The 17,209-nt window shown below is 36.8% G+C and overlaps 1 protein-coding gene across 1 annotated transcript in view; it reads left to right on the top strand.

Moving 5' to 3' along the window:
* Nucleotides 1-17,209, top strand: part of LOC107657563 (mitochondrial import inner membrane translocase subunit TIM50-like) — a 32,404-nt gene that overhangs the window by 9,723 nt on the left and 5,472 nt on the right. The window contains exons 4-7 of the mRNA XM_016445706.1: nucleotides 4,131-4,152; nucleotides 12,684-12,742; nucleotides 12,837-12,956; nucleotides 16,374-16,478. Coding sequence (XP_016301192.1) covers nucleotides 4,131-4,152; nucleotides 12,684-12,742; nucleotides 12,837-12,956; nucleotides 16,374-16,478 — 306 coding nt within the window. The remainder of the gene's footprint in view (nucleotides 1-4,130; nucleotides 4,153-12,683; nucleotides 12,743-12,836; nucleotides 12,957-16,373; nucleotides 16,479-17,209) is intronic.

Raw genomic sequence — 17,209 nt, 5'->3', positions numbered from 1 at the left:
ACATTTTTTTTTTTTTTTTTTTAACTTATTCTTTGAGGGGTTGTGTAAATTGCTTTGAAGTTCTTTTTAAATAACTTTTTAACCGTTTTATTTACTTATTTATTGTAATGGTTGTGTAAATTGTTTTAAACTAATTTTTAAATACAGTGATTTTTACTATTTTGTTTATTTTTTGGAGGGCTTGTGAAAAATTGTTACCATTTTGTTTTATTTATTTATTTTTATTTTGTTTTTGAGGGGTCATGTAGTATGGTGGTTCAAAGCTGGTAACCCAAAGTTCCCCAGCTCAATCCAACAATCTGGGGGTTGGAAAAAAAAATCCACTGTTCCTGGTCATATGGCAATATGATTTACATCAGCAATCATTTTAAAGGGGTCATATGATGTTGCTAAAAATAACATTATGATGTATTTCCTCAGCGACCAGCACAGATCAGCTCTAGGCATGACAAAGCGAATAATGTCCTCTTTTGGAAGGCCAAACAAAGTAGTTTCGTTTTCACAACGAAACACAGCGTCTCCACGGCATGACGGCGGCGGCAACAATACTACAGTGAGAATAAAAGTTACGCCTTCTTTCTTTGCGTGAACATTTGGGCGATGTTATGCAAATCTTCCCACATAGTGAGGTAGATATGTGGGGGCGTGTTAGAACGAGCCGTTTTAGGTAGGCGTGGTTGACTCTTAACTTTTATAAAGAATATCTCTTTGGATTTCAGACTTTAGTCTTTGCAACTTTACAGATCTTCTTTATGCACCAAGAGCTTGTAACACTTCAAAGAGAAAGGAAAAATTGAAATCGTATCATATGACCCCTTAAAAACAATACAGTATTTTAGGCTCTTAGACATTTTTGGAGGAACCATCCCTTTAAGGGCTTACCTTTCACATCAGTGTGCTATGTGTAAAGGCTTGTGGTGTTTCCTTGGGAAGATTGCTGCCTCAAAGCTTGAGTTCCTCACACGTCTGTCACTGGAGCTCCTGTAGGCTGTGGATCACTTTGAATGGGCACACTTCTCAGACAGTTGAGATTTCGTAAGAGTTGTGAATGGAGTGTGCCAGGCCTTTCAAGGCTGAGTCACGCTTCTCATGCCGAAGACACCGGCGAGACTTTGCTCATTAGACTTCTTGCCAGAAGGTCTTGTCATCCTGCCAGAGTGTTTTGGAAATTGTTTGCATCTTTTAGTTATTGAAAGTTTCAAAAGAACATTCAACCAGTTTAGCCTGTAACGGTAAAGTGTGGGAAAGCCTGCAGTGAATGGATTGTTTGTCATCTACCACTGTTACACATTTGACATTAACACACATTTTGCTTGATTTACATATTTAAAAAATAAGTGGTTGGCTGTTGTAATTTCCAGCGGGTAGTAACAGATTTTATGCTAGAGTTTGGCTCAAGGACTATTTTGAAAGCTGGAACTTTCATCAAAGCCATAGCCTTCAAACAGACTGTTTATCCAGCATTTGTCATGTGAATTAAACCTTTTAATAATGTCCTACAGTTACAAGTGACTTAAAGGACACACTAAGCACAGGTGTCTGGTTTAATGACCCTTTTGACTCGCTTACCTTTTGGACAAGTGATCTCCTAACTGGGCACACTTCACATGTAGTTAAGACCTTGTTGGAGATATATGTGGAGTGTGCCAGGATTTAGGGTGCCATTTTTTACAGCCAGTGTTCTTAATTGAAGGGCACTTATAAGGGAGATGACAGCGTGAGACCAAAGGCTGAATCCTCTTCTCATAGAACAGAATTGAATCTTTATTGGTGCATATAATGGCCACAATAGCTGTTGGAGTTTGTTTCTGTGCCTCAGCATGTGCCGTGTTAGCACATTTCTTATTCTTATTATCAATGTTGAAAACAGTTGTGCTGCTTCATATTTTTTTGTGGAAACCTTGATACAAAAGAACATTATGTGACAGTTTTTGGTAAGACTGGTGTCTTTCCTGAATAAAAGTATTTATTTTATTATTATTTTTTAATAATCTTACTGACCCAAAACCTTTGAAAGGTAGTGTATATGCACCTGGAATACTAATGTATGTTAAATAGCAGTGTGTTTGTGGGTAGTTACTAGTTAGTGCTCTCTGTGTGGTTACAATGCTTTCATCTTCAGTCAGTGGCTGTGGATTCTCTTGGAATAAAAATTCATAATTTAGTCATAGCGAATTAATCAAATATTTTTGCTTGCATGCTCATTTGGTAGAGGCACACTTCCATATACTGTGTTATTTCCATAACCATGTAGTTTATCCATTATTTTTTAACAATATGGCTTTATTAATATAAACCACAATCTCTCTTTGTATTATCTGTCGTCTTTATCTCTTTGCAAGCAATGACTGAAACATAAAGTTTTCAGCCAAAAATGTAAACTCTATACTCATTTACTCATCCTCATTTCACTCCAGACCTGATTGAATTTCTTTCTTCTGTGGGGCACTTTGCAACATGTTTAGGAACCAAATAGTTTTGGTAACCATTGACTGAACTTGCATGGGGAAAAAAACACAGACGTTTCTCAAATTATCTTTTCAGAGAAGAAAGTTTCACAGAAGAAAGTCGGTCAAAGAAGTTTGGAATGACATGACTGACTTAAGTCAGAAAATGTAGTTCACCAGCAGGGGGCAGAGTATGTTCTTCATTCTCAACAACGTGTTGAAGATTGTCTTAACTCCTTTGTCACATTTATAATTGAGTGACGTTTGCATGTGATGAACCAGAAAACTGAGGCTTGAGTCAGAATTTTCCCCTTCAGCCCCAAAAAAGCACTTAGTCCTTTGTTTCTGCATACTGGCTCTGTGCAGTTTTGTCCAGTGGAGGGCGCCAGAGCTGTTCCTGTACAATTAATGAATGCATTAGGAGAATGACAGAGGTTAGAAACAGGCCCTTTGCCCACGCTGTACTGTTAACCATCCCACCAGGCAGCATGTGGTGGTCCTGGACCCCAAGAGGGGGAGAACCTGCTGACAGATGCAGCTGAATATTCATTGGTTTGGTGCTTATTGGTGGACTAATGTGCATTGTTATTAAAGCGATTGCTTACACAAAAATGAAAATTCTGTCATTAATTCCTCACCCTCATGTCGTTCCAAATCCGTAAGACGTTCATCTTCGGTACACAAATTAAGATATTTTTGATGAAATCTGAGAGCTTTCTGACCCTGCATAGACAGCAACACAGTTGAACCATTTTATGGCCCAGTGCCTTGTTTGCATGCAGAGGAATGCACACGCATGCATCGTTGTGCTCTTGTGAACACAACATGGAAGAGAAGAAATTGTTGAATAAAGTCGTTATTTTTGTTTTCTTTGCGCACAAAAAGTATTCTCGTAGCTTCATAAAATTAAGTTTGAACCACTGATGTCACATGGACTATTTTAACGAGGTCCTTACTACCTTTCTGGGCCATAAAAAGTTTTAGGATTTCATCAAAAATATCTTTATTTGTGTTCCGAAGATGAACGAAAGTCTTATGGATTTGGAACAACATGAGGGTGAGGAATTAATGACAGAATTTTCATTTTTGGGTGAACTACCCTTTAAAAGACCAAAGAACTATATATTTTTACATTTAATCTCTGACAGTAATATGCCAAAAGGTATTTTAGCTGTGCCTGATGTGCCATGTTCAGTAATAGATCTTCTACCTGGAAGAGGGTGCTGTGGTCCTGTGGACCAGGGTTATTTATTATAGTTAGCTAAACTAAAATTTGAACTAAACATTAACTGAAAAAAAATAAGAAAAAATATTTTTTTAGCTAGCTGCCAAAGCAACATATCTCATTTTCATTTAGTTTAACATGATACACTGCAATAATTAAAACTAAAATAAAAATTAATATATAATATACAAAATATAGAGACATAAAAAAGAATAAAAATAGCAAAAATGCAAAGCAAAATTACTAAAACATAACTAAAAGGAATACGGAAAATAAAAAATAACCTGTCATTCTAAAAGAATCAAAAGAGTTGTATCCAACTTTTTACTGCTAATTTGTTGTATTTCTAGTTTGTGCAGGCACTATCCTCATACCCACATGTGATGACTTGATGTACCAGTGTGCATTAAAAACATGTCTACTTGTATCTCACCTCTTTTTTTTTTTTTTTTTTCCAGATTCGAGATGAGTTTGATAATGGTAAGTCCTCCCCTTATCTGAACACATGTAAGGCCCTGAGGCAGTTATGAAATATTTTATGAAAAAATGTATAAGACAGTTTAGTTTCACTTTAAGTGGATTTAAAGGTACTGAATGCATAGCTCAAAGCTCAGAAGGAAGTTGGCATGACAAAAATAAAGTAGAGAACTCCATCATTTGTAGACCTTCAGTCTACAAGCGTGAAATGCTGTAATTCCCCATCCTTTTGAATGCAGAGTATTGTTCGCCCCCTCACACAGCCCTTTTTAGCAGATGAGGACCCTTCTGGCCTGCATGTTGTGTGTTTGTTCACCTGTCAGGTTAGCATGGCACATGATGGATTTCTGGTGCCATGCAGCACCTTTTACCCAGTGCCAGCGGGTGTCAGCCCACTTCACAACCAAATGTTTCATGGGACTGAGCCCCTGCACATGGCCCCTGCAAGCATCAGTCTCTCACATACCCAGATTGGCCCTTAACCAGTGGCATGTGGCGCATGTGCCAGTTCATATTGGCAGTTGTTTCATCGCTTTCATTCATGCTACATTGACTCTTAATTGTGGGTTGTTGAATTATGAGGCTTGTGCCTCTTTTTTCAGTTTTAAAGGGATAGTTCACATACAAATAGAAATTCAGTCACCATTTAATAACCGCTATGTTGTTCCAGACCTGTATGACTTTCTTTCCCCTGTGAAACACACATTGTGAATTTTTAAAGAATGTAAATTTTTTTAACCTAAATTTTACATTTGATGTCTTTTTTTTTTGGTCCTTTTGGAGCTTGAAACTCTGTTTCCTATTTCACTTAATTTTATATGGGAAATTCACTACATTTAAACAGTTTGTCGTTAGTAAGATTGTATTTATTTATTTATTTTGAAAGAAATGTCTTGTAGAAGTCTCTATAGTAAAACAGTAATTTTGTGAAATATTATTACAAATTAAAACAACCGTTTTCTGATTTAAATATTTTGAAATGCAATTTATTCCTGTGATGGCAAAGCTGAATTTTCAGCATCATTACTCCAGTCTTCAGTGTTACATGATCCTTCAGAAATCATTTTCTCTATATGCTGATTTGGTGCTCAAGAAACATTTCTTTTTATTTTCAGCATTTTAAATGTCTTTGTCACTTTTGATCAATTAAATACATCTTTGCTTAATAGTATTAATTTATTTTTTAATAAAACCTAACTTTTGAAAAGTGTTTATTCACATAAGAAAGTCATACAGGTTTGAAATTACATGAGGGTGAGTAAATAATGATTGCTTCTTTTTTTATTTTTTTGTTGTACTGCTCCTTTAAGTTTGGCTTCCTGTTAGTGAAATGGCTTGGGTTTTATGTGGTTATTTGACTTTGACGTATTTATAGTACAATCACATACAGATATGCCATCCTCAGAGCATTACCTTTAATATAGGAAAGGTAGAGACACCACTTAACAGCGGTAAATGCAGACCACCTGCACTTTTTATTCACTGCTGATGTCAGTTGAGATAGCCGGCTGCACACTCTTATCATAATTATGTAATTAATTCCACACATTCCCTGAAGTTTCCTCCTCCCCCCACCTCGATTTATCTCCTCTGAGCCCAGAGCGCTGCTGTCCAACACTAATGCTCTTATAGCTTTTAATGCCATAACGAAGGGCCATGATTACTTTAGGGACCGAGGTGAAACGCCTACTCCCTCAAGGGAGTGGAGAAGCAGGTTTTCTGCCTCCTGGGCCCATGCTCATCCTCCCTAACACAACAGAAGGCCAGCGTGGGGATGAAGAGCGGACCCTTGATAGGCACCGTCCTCAGGGAGAGGGGACATGGCAAACAGGTGTGCCTCCAAAAAACCTTTTCTGCCTTGCCAAGTGACGGCATTCAATGGAAGATGCTTATATACACATCCTGCGCCAACCCACCCTCTATCAAAACCTGCATCACTCAATTTGTACGAGATGGCAGCTGGCCAGTGGTATAATTTATGGAGCCACATGGTTTCGTACTTGTGTTACTGGTATAAAGTGTGGAGTGTAATGTAACGACAGGTTTACCCATCACCTGGGTCTGATCTCTGAAATGACAAGTGTAGTCTTGTTTGCAGTGGTAACGCGTGGATTCAGATGTGTCAGGAGGAGGGGTTGTTTTGCTTGAGCTTAAACACGCAAAGATTTCATCACCAACTGATAGCAACAACAATAATCAGGAAATAAAAAGAGGAGGGTTTGTGTAATGCTCAGGTATGAAAGCTCACTTTTCTTTGAAGGCATTACGCTTATTGTTATCTGTTATCCCTTGTTAGTCTGCCAGGCATGGATCTCAGAAACTTGAAAATTCAAAGAAAAAAAGTATGTAATCTTACAGCCCATTGACATCTTATAATAGCTATATTAGCGTCCAGACCAATAGCCGATAACTTTCGGTTTATTAAAAGAGTGTGCTGCAATTTTATCATCTGCCACTTACATATTCAAGTTCTTAAAACTCTCAAATTCTGATTGGCTGTCAATGTTTTTATCGTTAATCAGCTGTAAAAAAAAATCATTCTGAAATTGATTTCAACGATTTCAGTTCCTCTTTGTCACAATCATTATAATTGTGGTGGGGACTATGCTATTGGGTTAGTTCACCCAAAAATGAAAATTAGCCCGTGTTTTACTCACCCTCAAAGGAGACTGGTTTTCCTTTGCTAAAGTAAGGAAACTTTGTTTCCACTGCTCCTGCATTTCTCAGAGGCGCGCGCGCTGCGCATACATCTTACGTCATCCGTCTGCATGTTTTCCGTGTATGACAGTCAGTGGAAGTGAGAAAAAAGTGTTTATTACGTTTGAAATATGGATGGAATATCTTACAAAAATGCATGGATTCTCTACAGGAGGCCTTTATTCCCCCCCCCCGGAGCCATGTGAGGGACGTTTTATTACGGATGCGCGCACTTTATTTCACGCCTTCTGAACTGTTGACAACCAACACCCGCTTACGCCCATTGAAAGGCTTGGAGGGGCCAGGACAATTTTTAATATAACTCCGATTGGATTCATCTGAAAGAAGAAAGTCACATACACCTAGGATGCTTTGAGGGTGAGTAAAACACAGGCTAATTTTCATTTTTCGGTGAACTAACCCTTTAAATAATTAGAATAATTATTCAAACTTATGGTCACCAAGGCTGCATTTATTTGATAAAAAATGCAGTAAAAATAGAAATACTGTGAAATATTATTACAATTTAAAATAAATCGTTTCTATTTGAATATATTTTAAAATGCCTAGGATGCTTTGAGGGTGAGTAAAACACAGGCTAATTTTCATTTTTCGGTGAACTAACCCTTTAAATAATTAGAATAATTATTAAAACTTATGGTCACCAAGGCTGCATTTATTTGATAAAAAATGCAGTAAAAATAGAAATACTGTTACAATTTAAAATAAATCGTTTCTATTTGAATATATTTTAAAATGTCATTTATTCCTGTGATGCAAAGCTGAAATTTCAGCAGCCATTACTCCAGTCTTCAGTGTCACATGATCCTTCAGAAACTATTCTAATCTGTTATCTCTTGTTATCAATGTTGTGCTGCTTAATATTTTGTGGAAACCGTGATAAATCTTCAAAAAAAATGCAATTTATTTGAAATGGAAATCTTTACAATCTTTAACATTATAAATGTGTTTACTGTTACTTTTGATCCCTTTAATGCATCTTTGTTTAACAAAAGTACTGGTATCAGTTTCTCATAATTTTGTGCTCAATTTTTTCTTTTTTTTTACATTTACTGAATTCATATTTGAAGTGAAAATTGAAAATGTTTCTCTTCAGGTTTAAACATACAGTGGGGACGGAAAGTATTCAGACCCCCTTAAATTTTTCACTCCAAAAATGAAAATTAGCCCGTGTTTTACTCACCCTCAAAGCATCCTAGGTGTATGTGACTTTCTTCTTTCAAATGAATCCAATCTGAGTTATATTAAAAATTGTCCTGGCCCCTCCAAGCCTTTCAATGGGCATAAGCTGGTGTTGGTTGTGAACGGTTCAAAAGACGTGAAATAAAGTGTGCGCATCCGTAATAAAACGTCCCTCACACAGCTCCGGGGGGTGAATAAAGGCCTCCTGTAGAGAATCCATGTATTTTTGTAAGATAAATATCCATATTTCAAATGTAATAAACACTTTTTTCTCACTTCCGCTGACTGTCATACGCGGAAGGCTTTCCGGCGGATGACGCAAGACATCGACGTTGCGTGATAAGTGACGAACGCCGTTCACGAATTAGAAGTACAAAACAAATGGCTGCAATATAACAAAGAGTGAAAAATTTAAGGGGGTCTGAATACTTTCCGTACCCACTGTATATTGTTATTCCAGTAGTATAATACACACAGTATATATGGGTGTTTACACATAAACATATTTAGCTGTCTTAGTATTTAAGGAAGGCCTTAAAGATATATTGGACAACCACTACTTCTGATTATATCAGTTTGGAGAAAAGAACATAATTAGACTTGTAGAGTTGTCCTGGTTATAGGGAGTGATAGGTTAGTGGGTCAGATTTGTTATTTCGTCCTTAAGCACAAAAAGCCTCCAATACTCAAAGCAAACAAACGGTGAGCTGTAGATGACCCAGGAAAACACGAGCACGGGCCTGGTACTCTATCCATAGGACAGTTAGATCCCCATATGACAGCAATGAGAGAGGGGTGGCAAATAAAGACCACTTTTCACGGCTGGAGAAAGGAGCGATTGACAGGGAGTAAAAAAAGCACAAGGCTCCCAAAGAAAGGGATGGAAGAAAGGCAATTGAGTAATGGCCTTTGGCAAACAAGCGAAGCATATGCTAACCCAGTGGTGGATTAAAGGAGGCCTTTGTTGTATCCAGAGGCCTAGCCATCGATCTTCCTCTGCCTCCCTCCTTGCCTGAGACTCAAAGGACATCCCTCCAGAAAGCCTGTGAATCTCTGTGAAACAACAATGGGACTCCTCGCATTTACACTGACAAACAAGGTTAGCACAAGAGACTCTTCAAAGTGCACCCAGTTGTTTTGCGCTTTTCAGGTGTCGTCTTGAATCAGTCTTGGTAACGGTTCTTGCAACTGTTCACCCCTTGTATTGATCTTGGCCTAGTGGAGAAAAACAGCCGACTAAGTCGATGTGAAGAGAATAAACTTTCTCTGAACACTCCATTGGAAATCATACAAAAAGTAAAATAAATGGTTACCCTACACTACCATTCAAAGATTATTTTTATTATTATTATTTTGATCAAAAGTGGCAGTAAAGACATTTTCTATCTCAAATAAACTATTCATCAACTAATCCTACAAAAAAAAAAAAATGTATCATGTTAATGTTTCCATAAATATATTAAGCAGCACAACTGTTTTCAACATTGATAATGATAAGAAATGTGTGACACTGAAAACTGGAGCTGCTGAAAATTCAGCTTTGCCATCACAGGAATACGTTACATTTTAAAATATATTCAAATAGAGAATGGTTATTTTAAATTGTAATAATATTTCACAATATTTCTGTTTTTACTGTATTTTTAATCAAATACATGCAGCCTTGTTGAGCATAAGAAACCATTTAAAAAATCTTACTGACACCAAACATTTGAACGTTAGTGTAAAAACTAACCAACTGTCATTATTAACTCACCCTAATGTTGTTCCAAAAGCATGTGATAATGTTTTTCTTCCAAAAAGAGTTTTTCCAGCTCCCAATTTTGGTATGTTACAAAAGCACCATAAAAGTAGTCAATATAAGTCTCCTAAAGATATACAATTGCTTTGTATACATTTTAAGTCATTATTCACTCTTGAAAAAAGTAATTCATACATCTCAGGTGCCATATTTGATCTCAGAGTTGCATAATTAAATAATTCGTAAACAAAGTTATTGAATGGCTTTCGAGCACTTTTATGGGGGGAAAACTGCTTGAGGGTTCTTTAAGATTTTTTGGGGGGTTCCTCAAAGCAAGAATGTTTAGCAAATGGCTGCAATATAACAAAGAGTGAAAAATTTAAGGGGGTCTGAATACTTTCCGTACCCACTGTATATTGTTATTCCAGTAGTATAATACACACAGTATATATGGGTGTTTACACATAAACATATTTAGCTGTCTTAGTATTTAAGGAAGGCCTTAAAGATATATTGGACAACCACTACTTCTGATTATATCAGTTTGGAGAAAAGAACATAATTAGACTTGTAGAGTTGTCCTGGTTATAGGGAGTGATAGGTTAGTGGGTCAGATTTGTTATTTCGTCCTTAAGCACAAAAAGCCTCCAATACTCAAAGCAAACAAACGGTGAGCTGTAGATGACCCAGGAAAACACGAGCACGGGCCTGGTACTCTATCCATAGGACAGTTAGATCCCCATATGACAGCAATGAGAGAGGGGTGGCAAATAAAGACCACTTTTCACGGCTGGAGAAAGGAGCGATTGACAGGGAGTAAAAAAAGCACGAGGCTCCCAAAGAAAGGGATGGAAGAAAGGCAATTGAGTAATGGCCTTTGGCAAACAAGCGAAGCATATGCTAACCCAGTGGTGGATTAAAGGAGGCCTTTGTTGTATCCAGAGGCCTAGCCATCGATCTTCCTCTGCCTCCCTCCTTGCCTGAGACTCAAAGGACATCCCTCCAGAAAGCCTGTGAATCTCTGTGAAACAACAATGGGACTCCTCGCATTTACACTGACAAACAAGGTTAGCACAAGAGACTCTTCAAAGTGCACCCAGTTGTTTTGCGCTTTTCAGGTGTCGTCTTGAATCAGTCTTGGTAATGGTTCTTGCAACTGTTCACCCCTTGTATTGATCTTGGCCTAGTGGAGAAGGAAAGGCTTATGCCGGGACAGATGTGGCAGTTTGGATGGAGTTAAACAGCCGACTAAGTCGATGTGAAGAGAATAAACTTTCTCTGAACACTCCATTGGAAATCATACAAAAAGTAAAATAAATGGTTACCCTACACTACCATTCAAAGATTATTTTTATTATTATTATTTTGATCAAAAGTGGCAGTAAAGACATTTTCTATCTCAAATAAACTATTCATCAACTAATCCTAAAAAAAAAAAAAAAATGTATCATGTTAATGTTTCCATAAATATATTAAGCAGCACAACTGTTTTCAACATTGATAATGATAAGAAATGTGTGACACTGAAAACTGGAGCTGCTGAAAATTCAGCTTTGCCATCACAGGAATACGTTACATTTTAAAATATATTCAAATAGAGAATGGTTATTTTAAATTGTAATAATATTTCACAATATTTCTGTTTTTACTGTATTTTTAATCAAATACATGCAGCCTTGTTGAGCATAAGAAACCATTTAAAAAATCTTACTGACACCAAACATTTGAACGTTAGTGTAAAAACTAACCAACTGTCATTATTAACTCACCCTAATGTTGTTCCAAAAGCATGTGATAATGTTTTTCTTCCAAAAAGAGTTTTTCCAGCTCCCAATTTTGGTATGTTACAAAAGCACCATAAAAGTAGTCAATATAAGTCTCCTAAAGATATACAATTGCTTTGTATACATTTTAAGTCATTATTCACTCTTGAAAAAAGTAATTCATACATCTCAGGTGCCATATTTGATCTCAGAGTTGCATAATTAAATAATTCGTAAACAAAGTTATTGAATGGCTTTCGAGCACTTTTATGGGGGGAAAACTGCTTGAGGGTTCTTTAAGATTTTTTGGGGGGGTTCCTCAAAGCAAGAATGTCTTCAGAGCAAAATATTGGTGAGGAAGTGACAACATTTTGGGAGGACTATTCATTGTTCAACAGGTGTTTGGTCTGACACAGCTTCATGTTTGCTTTATAAATCCATTATTTTACAGAAACAAATCTGTTTCGCTGATACCATATATATGTCACCTACTAACACCACCAATGTCTCCCTTCAATATGACGAGACGTCCATCTCATCTCACTCATTAGTCTCAAGGGAAAGCTTATTCCATTGGAGGCTGCCAACAGGCACATGCTCCCCCTCCGAACTAATCAAACAGGGGAGAAAAGGAGGGAAAGGGCTCAAGCGGCCAGAGGAGAGGGTGTTTAAGCAGTTTATATTGTCCCTCCCCCCATGTGTCCCAATCAGCCTTCTTCCTCGTGCCCTGGTGTTGTTGATGGGGTCCCTTGGTGGGCTGGCTGCCTTAACAGACGCACAGCGGGCCAGTAAGGAGGCGCTTGGAACCTGTGCGCCGCCACTTTATCTGTCCTTTCTGCCGCTTGAGGTGGCATATGGCATGTGGCGACTGGAAGGACCTGAGGCCATGAAATGGGGCTAATAACTTTACTTTGAATGGGGATGTTGTAAATTGTCTTGAAGTGGCCATTATTGTAGGATCGGATGTGTTGATGTAACTATTATCAGTAAGCTATTAATGGTTTAAAATGACTTAACATTTTATATTTGCATTTTATACAGTAAGTTGAAGACAATTGAGGAGTTAAAATAAACATAAATAATATTTTATTCATCTGGCTTGACCAGTCTATGATTTATCTGTCCTCTAGATGTTCCTGTCATCCAGCAGCTCAGAAGAACCTTTAAATATTTCAAAGATTACCGACAGGTTAGAGCATATAGAAAATATTCCCCATTTATATCTGCATAAGAAAGAATCGGAAATATAAAATAAAACTGTTCTCTTTCTGTTTCTCTGTAAGATGATCATCGAGCCCACAAGCCCAAAGCTTCTCCCAGACCCTCTGAGAGAACCCTACTACCAGCCTCCATACACTCTAGTGCTGGAGCTCACCGATGTCCTCCTTCATCCAGAGTGGTCGGTAGGTGTCAGCTCAATTAAAATAACCACGAGAGCACCTGTATTTGAGGATCGAGGAAAGACCTATGCACACTACTGTTCAAAAGTTTCAAAAGGGGTCAGTAAGATATTTTTGTAAGAAATGAGTCATTTTATTCAGATGCGACGTATTTCTCAGAACTGACAGTAAAGACATTTATAGTGTTACAAAAGATTTCTTGTAAATGCTGTTCTTTTGAACTTTCTATTCACCAAGGAATCCTAGAAAAAGAATGTATCAAGGTTTCCAAAAAGAAACAAACAAAAAAAAAAAGGCAACACAACTGCTTTCAGTAAGTCTGTAATGACTGCTGAAAATTCAGCTTTGCCACCATTTACCATTTAGAAAACAGTTAAATTATAATAATATTTCACAATATTACTGCTGTTTTCTGTATTTTTAATCAAATAAACGCAGCCTTGGTGAGCAAAAGACACTTCTTTCAAAAACTTTAAAAAATCTTACTGACCCCAAACTGTTGAATAGTAGTGTAATTGGATGTTTCTATTATTTTTTTTTCTCTCATATTTTGCCTTTACTTATTCAATTTTAATGGACTTTCAGTGTGAGACATACATTTTTAAAAAGTACAATTAATATGAGGAAATAAACTCTATGGAAGCCTGTTTCCAATTAAAAAAATAAAATAAAAAGCATCTTTATTTCTAGTAATTTTTCAAACACCCAATGTGACTTTTTTGTCATTTCAATTTGTATCTCATACCTTTCATTTTTTTCTTGGAGTTGGAAAAGGGTTCTGCATGTATTATAATTATAAAATGCTATTTAATATAGTTTGAGGTGGACATAGAGTGTCACACCATAGACCATGTCAACTACCCATGAGCCACCTTGAGCTGCGGAACATGCACTTCACATTCTCAGATCTATATTTATAGATCTAACATGAAGACTGCATTTACACTGGCACAAAAAAAATCTGATTTTTTTTTTTTGCTCACATCTGACACAGATCGGAATTTGTTGCACACGTGTAAACACAAAAATCCACACGAGATCCGAATTTTTTTCGCATCCGATCTGAGCCACTCCAAAATGTGGATTTTAATCGGATACATATCTGATATCTGGACATCCGACCTACATCTAAACACACACATCCGATTCCCTGCAGAACTCCCAATGCGAGAGCGACAAGTTTGCCCATAAAGATAGCGTTTTAATGCCGGTGTGCTGTATGCACTCGCATTTTATTAAGATGGTAACTTTAAAAAATTGCACATTCAGGAGCTGGTTTTCAACCCCTGCCCGTGAATTTTATAAATACAACAGCTTCGCTACTAAAAGCTACATTATATTTCTTAGCAATGAGGTGATAACTTTCCCTTGTTTGCAAGCTTCACACACACTCTCTCTCTCATTAATTCATTCGAATTCATTTAAATAAATATCATCTTGGCGCTACTTTATTTCACTAAAGAATTCTACCTCTAACGAGCTGTAGATAAAATAGCATACCAAATGAAAATTACTGTCATTTTCCGTTATTTATCCATTCAGTCAGATTTTGTGCTGCAATACATCCATGACAGCTGTTGTCCATGCTGGCAAATAATAATGGTCACTCGACGTGAATTATATAAATAATTTTAATAGCACGGCCATTCGAAACCCGAGGGTCTACCATGTGCATATAAAGCGATCACTCACAATCATTTTGGCCGGGAATTAAACACAGATATCAGATACCAGTCGTGTCTAAATTGAGTGTAAACAGACGGGCCAAAAAAATCGGATATGGTTAAAAGATCGGATCTGTGCATTATAGACTTCCAGTGTAAATGCAGCCAAAATGATTTTGAAACCTAGATTGGTTAGATTGATCCCCTGGTAAACTTTTCGTGGCTGTTTAGTTCCTACACTGTATTTTTGTGCACTCGGATCCATTCCAGACTACAATAAAATGTCTCTATTTGATCGGTTTGAATTACTATTAAACAACCCTTAGCTTATCAGTTTATTACAAACTGTCCTTATCAATTTCTGTTGATCATATGAGGCCATCTGGAACGCTGTTTTGGGCCAGCCACCTGCTCCCTCCTCCCCTTTGTTCCCTCTACCTGCCAGCTGTGAGGGAAGGGCCACACACAGGTGACAGGTGGAGCATAGCCGACCTGTAACCTGACACCTCAGCAGACTGTTTCCGTGGCGCATGGCACAGTGATTTTTGTTGAACCTGAAGCTTTGTCTGAGACTGTACTCTTACTTTTTGTTTTTTTCTGACATGTATTCTCGGGTTCATAAGTGTTCAGTGCCACATAAAAGCGCAATTAAAGTATCTGTTACTCTAAACTATACAAAAGTACGGGTTCTGTCTCACAGTACAGAAGAGTTTGTTGAGTTTGATGCTTAAATACAACTAACTTGACTAAAGACATATATTTAATACAATCAATTGTGAAAAATGCCTCTTTGCTCTGCCTTTACTCTACAGACTGATGAGCGCAATAGTCAGGCTCTTGTTTTCCAGTAAATGATTGAGAAAGGCTGTACAACAGCATGTTTGATTAAAAATGTATTCCAGATGGGACGTCTAAAGATGTTTGAGATTAAATAGCAACACACAAGAAATCTGAAACACCACCTATGAGCAAAACACGTCATAGATTGCATAAGGAGACCAGCAGTGGGCTGCTAATGGCAAAAATCTGTTACCTATTATTTCCTTTTTTCTTGAATGCATTAAAATACATTTTAAAAATACATTACCTTTCAAAAGTTCAGGGTCAGAAAGATTTCTTTAAAATGTTTTTCAAATATGTCTCTTTTGTTCGCCAGGGCTGCATTTATTTGATCAAAAATACAGGAAAAACAGTAATATTGTGAGATATTATTACAATTAAAAAATCTTCTATTGTAATATATTTTAAAATGTAATTTAGCTGAATTTCCAGCAGCCATTACTCCAGTCTTGTGTCACATGATCCTTAATTTTAACATGCTGATTTGCTGCTCAAGAAACATTTCTTACTATTATCAGTGTTGAAAACAATTGTGTTGCTTAATATTTTTGTGCAAACATACATTTTTTCAGGATTCTTTATTGAATAGAATGTTCAAAAGGACAGAATTTATTTGAAATAGAAATCCCTTGTAAAATGATAAATGTCTTCACTGTCACTTTTGACCCTTGCTGAATAAAAGTATTAACTTAATAATTTCTTTAAAAAAAATGATACTGACCCCAAACTTTTGAACGGTAATGTAAATTTACATACATACTGACCAGTTAAATACAAAAATAGCCAATAAAAAAAAGATTAATTATTATAATATTATAAATATTATAAAAAAAAGATTAACTATTAAAATAATGTTATTGAAAATGATTGTTTATGCTGTATATTAATGTTTTCTGGATCTCCTCTGCCCCTCTAGTTGGCCACAGGCTGGCGTTTTAAGAAGAGGCCTGGCATAGACTACCTGTTCCAGCAACTGGCCCCGCTCTATGAGATAGTCATCTTCACATCAGAGACGGGCATGGTGAGTCCCAGTGGTGGTGAGGACTGACTGTTTACCACAATAATGCAAGTGCATACACTGTTTCAGTTGCAGTTGAAAGGAAAAGTTTCTTGAACCCTGCTTAGCATTGAACCCGCTTACAGTAGATGCTATTTTGGGTACAGTGGCACACCTACTTGTCTGTTGATTCAACAAACACACAGTCTTGTGCTCAAATATAACGTTTTCTAAATGATGCCATCAGTGTGAGACCTTTAGTCTGCTAGTGTTTGTGTGTGTCTGTTGTTGTTTTGTTGGTGTGGCACACTTGTAAAGTCATGCAAATGAGCCTTGTTTTGATTGAACAGCCATTTGCTGCTGCTGCGGCTTTGTTTTATTCTAATGCATGCAAATGTCAATTCAGCATTTTAGCTGTGCAAAAAAAGTCTTGATGCTTCACAAATTTTAGAGCAGCTAGCATTTGTCATTTATGCTTTTGACAATATTGTATAGCTAAATATGATATTATGAGTAACTTTAGATGTCTTGATTCGACTTAGCTGTGCAAAAAAAGTCTTGATGCTTCACAAATTTTAGAGCAACTAGCATTTGTCATTTATGCTTTTGACAATATTGTATAGCTAAATATGATATTATGAGTAACTTTAGATGTCTTGATTCGACTATGTTATGTTTTACTTTACTTAATGGAATAGTTCACCCAAAAAATAAGAATTGTTGAAAATCTACTCAAAGCTCAGGCCATCCAAGAT

Source organism: Sinocyclocheilus anshuiensis, unplaced genomic scaffold (genome assembly GCF_001515605.1).
Source record: "Sinocyclocheilus anshuiensis isolate Anshui unplaced genomic scaffold, SAMN03320099.WGS_v1.1 scaffold255, whole genome shotgun sequence".
In the NCBI taxonomy this organism is placed as follows: domain Eukaryota; kingdom Metazoa; phylum Chordata; class Actinopteri; order Cypriniformes; family Cyprinidae; genus Sinocyclocheilus; species Sinocyclocheilus anshuiensis.
The sequence above is the reverse complement of the archived record's forward strand: the minus strand, read 5'-3'. Positions and strand labels throughout refer to the sequence as shown.